General features: G+C 35.7%; 1 protein-coding gene across 1 annotated transcript; it reads left to right on the forward strand.

Annotated features, from left to right (window-relative positions):
- Positions 1 to 288: 288 nt before the first annotated feature.
- On the forward strand, positions 289 to 1,005 carry LOC141665485 (uncharacterized). Its single transcript, XM_074471471.1, has one exon. It carries the CDS (start codon positions 289 to 291, stop codon positions 1,003 to 1,005), a length of 717 nt encoding a protein of 238 aa, XP_074327572.1.
- The last annotated feature ends 9,044 nt before the right edge of the window (positions 1,006 to 10,049 follow it).

The following is a 10,049-nucleotide window of genomic DNA, read 5'->3' on the forward strand; positions in this document are numbered from 1 at the left end:
ACCTCAGTTAGTTTTACTCCGACAAAGTCCAGCAAGCCGGTGATCGATTGTAAGACATGTGGAAAGAAGCACAGTGGTCAGTACAGAGAAAACATCAACTGTTTCAAGTGAGGCCAGAAGGGTCATTATTCCACTGAGTGTAAATCTGAGAACCAAGGAGTAACCTGTTTCAGTTTCGGCAAAGTAGGGCATATTTCTAGGAATTGCAAATCAGTTACCCAGGGCAGTGTAGGAGGAAGTGCATCTCAAGAACCAGCCACAAGTACAGCCAGAGCTAGAACTTTCAAAATGACTAAGAAATCTACGGCTCAGGATTCTGATGTAGTTTCAGGTACACTTTCTCTTAATTCTGTGTCTGTTAATGTTCTATTTGATTTGGGAGCGTCTAAATCTTTCATATCCCTAAAATATGTGAATAAGATGCAATTAATGTTCGAAGAGTTAGATGAACCTTTGACCATAGAAGTGGCCAATCAAGATAAGGTACCTGTAATCCAATTCTGCCCTAAGTGTTCCATAGAGATTTCAGGTCATTCTTTTCCCGCCGACCTAATACCTTTCGAGTTAGGAGAATTCGATGTTATTCTATGCATGGATTGGTTGTTTCTGTATAAGGAAAGTATTGACTGCAAGAAGAAGAGAATTGTTATATACACAACAAATCATGTAAGGATAAGTTATCAAGGTCAGAAGCAGGACAAGAAGTTACTCTCAGTACTACAGGAAAATAAATTTTTAAGGAAAGGATGTGAAGTGTATTTGGCTTATGTGGTGGACACCAAGAAAGAGACACCTACTCTGGATGAGATTCCAATAGTAAGAGAATATCCCGACATCTTTCCGGAAGAATTTCCCGGACTACCACCTGATCAGGAAATAAAATTCTCCATTGATTTGATACCAGGAGCAGAACCAGTTTCCAAAGCTCAATACCGAATGGCTCTAGTGGAAATGAAGGAATTGGCCAATCAACTTCAAGAACTGTTAGATAAAGGAGTCATCTGACCAAGTGTTTCTCTGTGGGGTGCTCTAGTGTTATTCGTGAAGAAGGATGGAAGTATGAGGCTATGTATTGACTATATGGAGCTGAATAAGTTGACAATTAAGAATAAGTATCATTTGCCAAGGATTTATGATTTATTTGATCAGCTTAAATGAGCATGCTGTTTTTCAAAGATTGACTTGAGATCTGGCTACCACCAATTGAAGATCAAGCCTGAGGACATACCTAAAACTGCATTCAGAACAAGGTATGGACATTATGCGTTCTTAGTGATGTCATTTGGATTGACTAATGCACCAGCGGCTTTTATGGATTTAATGAACCGGGTGTATAAGGAAAAGTTGGATAAGTTTTTTATTGTATTTATTGATGACATCCTCATTTATTCAAAGAATCGAGAAGATCATGCAACACACATAAGGATTGCCCTCCAACGGTTGAGAGGAAAACAACTATACGCGAAGTTTTCCAAATATGAGTTTTGGTTGACAGAGGTACAGTTCCTTGGATATAGGGTAAGCAAGGAAGGTATTAAGGTAGACCCTGTAAAGATTGAAGCTGTATCCAAATGGGAATAACCGAAGACTTCGATGGAAGTAAGAAGTTTTTTTAGGCTAGCAGGATACTATCGAAGATTTGTAAAGGATTTCTCTAAGATCGCAGCTCCATTAACCAAGCTAACCAGTAAGAATGAGAAATTTATTTGGACATAGAAGTGTGAAGAAAGCTTCCAAGAACTCAAAAAGAGACTAGTGTCAGCTCCAGTACTAGCATTGCCAGATGAGACGGGAAACTTTATGATTTATAGCAACGCTTCTTTGAAGGGTTTAGGTTGTGTACTGATACAACATGATAAAGTCATAATTTATGCCTCCAAACATTTAAACCTCATGAACAAAAGTATCACGTCCATGATCTTGAGTTGGCAGCTATAATTTTTGCATTGAAATTGTGGAGACATTATTTGTATGGAGAAAAGTGTGATATTTACACGGACCATAAGAGCTCCATTAACCAAGCTAACCAGGAAGAATGAGAAATTTATTTGGACAGAGAAGTGTGAAGAAAGCTTCCAGGAACTCAAGAAGAGACTAGTGTCAGCTCCAGTACTAGCATTGCTAGATGAGACGGGAAACTTTGTGATTTATTGCGACGCTTCTTTGAAGGGTTTAGGTTGTGTACTAATGCAACACGATAAAGTCATCACCTATGCCTCCAGACATTTAAACCTCATAAACAAAAGTATCCAGTCCATGATCTTGAGTTGGCAGCTATAGTTTTTGCGTTGAAATTATGGAGACATTATTTGTATGGAGAAAAGTGTGATATTTACACGGACCATAAGAGCTTGAGGTATATATTCACTCAGAAGAACTTGAACATGAGACAAAGAAGATGGTTGGAGTTAATCAAATACTACGATTGTTCCATCAACTATCACCCAGGTAAAGCCAACGTGGTGGCAGATGCCTTGAGCAGAAAAGAGAGGCTGAATATGGTTCAAAATTGCAGAAGAGTTAGCACGAGACTTGGAAAGAATGGAAATTGAAGTTCGAGTACCAAGAAAAGGTAAGGAGCAATTGTATGAGATTACGTTTCAACCAACATTGATGGATAAGATTAAAGGTCCCAATAAGGAGTTATGGAGCAAGAATTGGATAATCTGACATGAGAAGAACTGTGTACCCAAAAGGATATCCAAGGTATGTTTAAATTTTCTTCTAAAATTTGGATCCCCAATGTGACAGAACTGAAGAATGAAGTTCTACACGAAGCGCACAACTCTCGGTTTTCTATCCACCTTGGGAGCACTACGATGTATCATGATTTAAAAAAGAACTTCTGGTGGTCAGGAATGAAGAAGGAAGTTGTAAATTGGGTTAACAACTGTCACGTGTGCCAGACTGTGAACGCAGAACACCAAAGGCCTAGCGGATTGTTACAACCCTTAGAGATTCCCTAATGGAAATGGGAAGAGATTGCAATGGATTTCGTAGTAGGATTGCCGAGGACGAAAGCCAATCATGATGCTATTTGGGTAATCATCGACAGATTGACAAAGTCAGCATATTTCCTCCCCATCAACGGAAGATTTTATCTAGAAAAGTTAGTTAAGTTGTATTTGGATGAATTAGTGACCAATCATGGAGTTCATGTATCCATTATATCAAATCGAGACCCAAGATTCAATTCAAGGTTTTGGACTAAGTTTCAAGAACATCTAGGAACCATGCTGAATATGAGTATCACTTATCATCCCCAGACAGACGGTCAGAGTGAGAGAACCATCCAGAAAATAGAAGATATGTTAAGAGTTTGTGCTTTGGATTTTAAGGGAAACTAGGATGAACACTTACCCTTAATTGAATTCTCGTACAACAATAGTTATCATGCCAGCATTGGAATGCCACCTTATGAAGCTTTGTATGGACACAAATGTAGATCACCATTGTATTGGGATGAAGTAGGAGAAAAGAAAGTGTTAGGTCCTGAGCTAGTTCAGCAGACCAAAGATGTAGTGGCATTGATTCGGAAAGGTTAGAAGCAGCTCAAGATCAACAAAAAACGAATGTTGATTTACATCGAAAGGATATGAACTTTGAAGTAGGATCATTGGTATTATTGTAAGTGTCACCTTGGAAAAGATTGGTTCGATTTGGTCAGAAAGGTAAACTCAGCCCAAGGTACATGTGACCATTTGAAGTTTTGAAGAAGATAGGAAAAGTCGCTTACGAGATAGCGTTGCCACCTCAGTTGCATCATATTCACAATGTGTTCCACGTATCCATGTTGATGCCATATAGTCCTGATTTGAATCAAGTTATAAAGTACGAACCGATCGAGCTTCAGCCAGACTTGTCCTATGTGGAACAGCCAATCCAGATTTTAGATCGTAAAGAGCGAGTAAATCTATCCCCATAGTGAAAGTACTTTGGAGAAATCCTCGAGTAGAAGAGTCTACTTGGGATTTGAAGTTAGACATACTTGATAAATATCCTCATTTGTTTAATTAGATCAGGTTCTGAGGACAGAATCTTTTTAAGGGGGGAGGATATAATGACTCGTATATTTTGTATTATTTAAAGTGTAATTGTGGAATAATTAAATAAATAAAAATATGTGTATTGGTCCTGCCAACTGTGTGTAATTTTGTTATCAATTATATGTGCTTGTTGGTTTACGAGGATTATTTGTATAAATAAATTATTGAGTCGTATTATTTTTGAGTCACTTTTAAAAGTGGTTTTATTGCAGATTTATTTTCATAAATATTTGGATTGCCTCAAAAATTGTTTTTATGATTTTATAATCTCAATAATTATTTTTGGGATTTTATAAAATTTAGAAATCAATATTTCATTAATTATTTATCTTTAAATGATTTTCTGATTACATTTATTTATAAATTTAGTATTTAATTCCAAGATGCTTCAAAAATTACGAAACACATATTTTATGAAGTTTATAATATTTCGAGAATATTAAAATTATTTTGGGAATTTTTCTGTTTAAATTCACCTGCACGTTTTTTCGTTCAATTGTTAAATACGGGTATATTGTGCGATCCAAAAATGCTTTTAAAATTACGAAAACTTTATTTTATTAGTTTTTGATTATTTTGGAAATTTTAAGATTATTTGCGAATTATTTTGATTTGTTTTTATCCGCAGCTTATATCGTTAAATTGCCATTAAAGGGTCAGAAACCAATTTCTCGCAACGGGGGTACATGTCAAAAAAATTTATACGTGTTCAATTTTTAAGAATTCACAGTCACGTGGCTTTGTTATAGCAATTCTCTTTTCTTTACTTGCAAACATCAATCTCTCTGTCTCTCGACTTTCTCTCTCCGCTCTCTCTCTCACCTCTCGTTTCTCTCCTTCTTATTTCATCCTCCTCCTTCCTCGTCTCTTCCCTGTGCCCGTTTCTGGTTGCCATCGTTCGGTTCCGCCGCCGCCTAGTTCCGGTGAGGCTTGATAGTTCGATTAGTTCAGTTTAATTATATATATATATACTGTGTGTATATATGTGCTCGTGTGTGTGTGATAATGTGGTGTGTGTGTTTTGTGTTGTATTGTGTGTGTGGCCGGTGTTTTTGGCCGCCGTTGACCCCTATTTCCGGTTGTTGCTGTGGCTGTCCTGTTTCCTTTTCCATTTCTACGTGTGTGGCGCGTGTGGCTGTGGTTTGTTACTTTAATATTGTTTTATTAATTTTTATGCAGGAAATTTATTCGAGTAATATTCGTGAAATGAAATATATTTTCGTGCGGGGAATAATTATAATTAATCGGTGAATTTTTTATGTTGGAAATCCAAAATTTAATCGGGTACTCGCAAAATTTTGCCTCCGTCGACGATGAACTTCGGTGAGTCGACGGGGGACGATGATGATTAATTATGAGTCCTAAATTAATAAAATAAATAAAGTGATTCGTATAATTATTTTTCGTACGTAAATAGTTATTTAATTATAAAAATCATATTATGACGTAAATTGTGAAATTGTGATTGTTGGGAATTGGCGTCGATTATGATTCGACGGGTAGGCTTATAAATAGAGCAGTCGCTGTCCAAATTTTCTAAAAATTATTTTAAATATGAAAAACGTATTATACAATATAAAACGTTTTACCCCTATTGTGAATATTGATACGTGATTTTGTGTCTATACATTATACGAGTCGGGTTATCGGATTGGGATATTTAGGTTCGAGGATATCAAGCATGTCGGTATAACTAACTAGGTTATTATGTTACTGTAGATCCCAGTCAGAGTTCGCGAGGACTAAAGTCAGTCAAGCGTAACTACCCTGGGAATACCGAGAAAGCATTAGCCTTAGCTGTGGAAATTGACACAGATTGTTGTTTCTTATTGTACTATGATACAAGTCTTATAACCAAGGAATTGACAGCTTCCACTAGTACTCTTTCTGGCTACCTTACATCCAACAAAATACGAATATGTGTATCAAATAGCTTCAAAACCAGTTCCATTAGGTACCACCATCCCAAGTTTGGTGTTCCCTTCAAATATCTGAAAATCCTATTAATAGCTATTAGATGTGATTTTTTAGGATTTGCTTGAAATTTTACACACTGAATGTAGCAAATATGATGTCTAGTCTACTAGCAGTCAAGTAAAGTAAAGATCCAATCATTTTCCTATAGCTTGAAATGTCTACACTTTTATCTTTCTTGTCTTCATCCAATTTCGTAGTTGTAGACATATAGTAGATGCAGGTGAGGAATCCACCATTCCAAATTTCTTTAGCAGATCTTTAACATACTTAGTTTGACTGATGAAAATTCCGTCACTTCTTTAGCTAACTTGAAGGCCAAGGAAGTAACTTAGTTCTCCAATCATGCTCATCACATATTCACTTTGCATTAGTTTGGAGAATCTTTGATATATCTTCTCATTAGTATCACCAAAGATGATATCATCCACATATATTTGGATTAGGATAATGTCATCACCATGTTACTTGTAAAATAGAGTTTTATCAATTGTGCCTTTAGTAATCCATTATTTATTAGAAATTCTGACAGAGTGTCATACCATGCTCTTGGTGCTTGCTTTAATCCATAGAAAGCCTTTAAAAGTCTGTAAAAAAAATCTGGAAAGTCTAGATCTTGAAAGCCAGGAGGTTGTTGCACATAAATTTCTTCTTCTAGTTCAGCATTAAGGAATGCATTTTTCACATTCATTTGTTACACCTTAAAATTTGAGTGTGCAGCAAATACAAGGAAAATTCTCATTGCTTCAAGTCTTGCAACTGAAGCAAAGGTTTCATCATAGTCAATCCTTTTTTCTTGTGAGTGGCCTTTAGAAACCAGTCTTGATTTATTTCTAGTTATAATACCATTTTCATCCATTTTGTTCCTGTACTCTCATTTTGTTCCAATGAAGCTTTTGTTTCTTGGGGCATCAACCAATTACCAAACTTTTTTTTTTCAAATTGATTTAGCTCTTCTTGTATAGTAGTTATCCAATCAGGATCAAGTAGAGTTTCTTCAGTTTTCTTAGGCTCAATTTGTGAAAGAAAGCATGCATGTAGGCATTCATTTGCAGTGGCACTTATAGTCCTCGAACCAGCATTAGGATCACCAATCGTCGTATCCATTGTGTGACTTCTATCCCATTTTATGGTGTGATGATTGTGATGACTAGAGTTATCTTTATTTTTTCCATTGTTGGCATGAATTGCAGAACCATCATCTCTTTCTCCCCTTGAGTTTGTGCCATCAAATTCAAGTGTGCTTCTTTCTTGAAATGAACTCTCATTTTTAGAATTCATTGGTTCACTTGTTTCTTCTTCTACTCTATTGTCTACATTATTTTCAACTTCATCTTCAGAATCAATGACAAGGTTGAGATTATCAATTTTTAAAGCTTCGGTTTCATTTTCATCAAGGCATTCTAAGCCTGGATATTTGTCATCATCAGATGTCACATATGTGCTCTCCATTATCTTTTTTTGCTCTAGCATATAAACTCTATAGGAAATTCTTTCCAATGAATATCCAAGAAAGATAGCTTCAAATATGTTGGAGTCAAATTTCCCAACATACTCAGAGTTGTCTTTCAACATAAAGCACTTGCTTCCAAACACATGAAGATGTTAAACTGTAGGCTTTCTTTTCGACATGATTGAGTAGGTTGATCTGCCAATTTTTTTGTTCACCAAATATCTATTTTGAGTATAGCATGTCATGTTAACAGCTTCTTCCCAAAATTTGGTTGGCAACTTAGCATCCTGCATCATTGTCCTTGCAGCTTTAACAACAATTTTGTTCTTCCTTTCAACCACACCAGTTTGTTGAGGTGTTTTTGGAGCAGAAAAATGTTGAGTAATGCCTCTGTCTTTACAGAACTCACTTAAAATTGTATTTCTGAATTCAGTACCATTGTCACTCCTCAATTTTTTGACAGAATTTTGATCCTCAGCCTGCTTCTCAATCTTCTTTATGTGTTTAATGATAATGTGTGGAGTTTCATCTTCTTAATGCATAAATTCCACCCAAGTGTACTTTAATAACCCTATTTTTTGGAAATTTTTGAAACCCTGATGAAAAGTAACTTTTGCTGACTATGCTGATTAAGGAAAATTATCAGAGCAAACTATATAAGAGTACTGTTATGGAAATTCTGAAATCGTATTTGTATTTCATAAAGTAAATGAGTGTATGTAAAGGTCGTTATAATTCAGATCCGGACACTTTGAGATTTCCCGAAAATCCACCAGATACCGAAAGAATTAAGTATAAGGTAACATGATTAAAAGAATTTAAATTCAAGGATTATAAGATAGGATGATTAAAGGAGTATAAAATATTAAGGAAGGTTTAGGGAAACTCAAGTAATAAGATCTCGGATATGATCCCCCAAATGATTAACCGGAATGAGAGTTAAGAGAACCGTAAAACAAATAAGCTACCACGAATTAAGCTTGTACAAGAAGCAAGGGGATTAAAACAAGTGGATAAGAGCGAGTGACATCATCACACCATAAGATTTGGACACATGGCAAGGAGGTGACATAGGAAAGATGATGTAAGCAGGGTTAACAAGATATTTAGTGAAAATGATTTATAGCCATGCATTTTTAACCTTGGTTAAACATTGGTTAACGTTGACTAGGATAAGAAAACCACCACACAAACTCCAAGGCAATCAAAGAAGCATTTCCATTTCTCCATTCTTCATTTTGCTCTCGGCCAAATTAATACTAGCAACTTCAAACTGCCATATCTCCTTCAATGCTCACTCAAATATTGTGTTCTATAGCTCATTGGAAAGGTATTGAGATGGCCTACAGCTCTTGTTCACAATTATCATCAAAATAATTATGGCCTCATTTTTACAGTTCTGTAAATCGGACTAATTGTAACTCCAAAAGTTCTAACTCATTTCTTGAACTCTTTTGCAACTTTGACCATGATCAACATATATCAAGGCTCTCTTAAGGATTACAATATCTTATTAGTGGTTTAAGAATCTAAGGAAGGTATAAACTTTAAATCCTAGCTTTGATTTTATGATTCCATTAAGTTTTATTGAAGCATTGTTCGTATTAAGGCTTGATCTTTGATTATAAGTAGTTTTGGTGGATTTCTATTGGTTTTGAATATTGGGTCTTTTATTGGTTGGATAAATTGGTAAAAATTAGAGTTGGGGACTGAGTTTGTAGTATTATGGTTGAATGTTGTTGTGTTAATGGTTGTGGGTGAATTGATGAGGATTTAGAGTAGTAATTATTTTGGGAATCGCGTAAACATAGCCGTCGTAATGCCCGATTTACCTTAGACTATTTTTGTGCTTAGCTTTAGGACCGTGAACTCACCGTAAGATTCTAACATTTGCCATGTCTAGCTAGATCGTGTCGTAAACTTTGTTTTGATATGTGTTTCACTTAGATCCGATGTACGGTTTAAGAGAAACGATCATTTTAAGTAACGACATTTCACGAACGAACCTTTAACCCTCGCTTTACTTTGAGACCTTGTTTAAGGCCCTAAAAAGACTAATTGGAATACGAAACAATTCTTTAAGGTGGATTAGGCAGTTGGTAAAGTACTCACGAAAGAGTCGCCTTAAAAAATTTAACGGTTAATTTTATAAAAATGGTGGAGCCGAGGGTTCTCGAGCGACTTATGTACATCGTTAAGCAAAAAGCGAATGTTAGGGTCTAAGTGGATACAGTCTAGTTTCTTAACCGACCGTGGTTTAATTATGGATTATGTTGTTGTTCATAGGTTACCGGACCCACTCTAAGCTTAAGTCTACCTCGGAACACTCAGGAAAATTTTCTACCCGTTATACATTTGTTGTGATGTAAATATATATATGCATTATCTTGTGATAAGTGCATGATTGTTATTAACAAATTTTGCGATATATTGAAGCGTGTTGATATATATATATATATATATATATGCATGCCTATTTTGGGATCTTGATATTTCATTGTCAATTCACTTGCTTATAAACTGCATAATACATATGCTAGAGATAAGCAGTACTTGTGTATACCCTTCGTATAGGG

This window comes from Apium graveolens, chromosome 6 (assembly GCF_009905375.1).
Source record: "Apium graveolens cultivar Ventura chromosome 6, ASM990537v1, whole genome shotgun sequence".
Taxonomy (NCBI): domain Eukaryota; kingdom Viridiplantae; phylum Streptophyta; class Magnoliopsida; order Apiales; family Apiaceae; genus Apium; species Apium graveolens.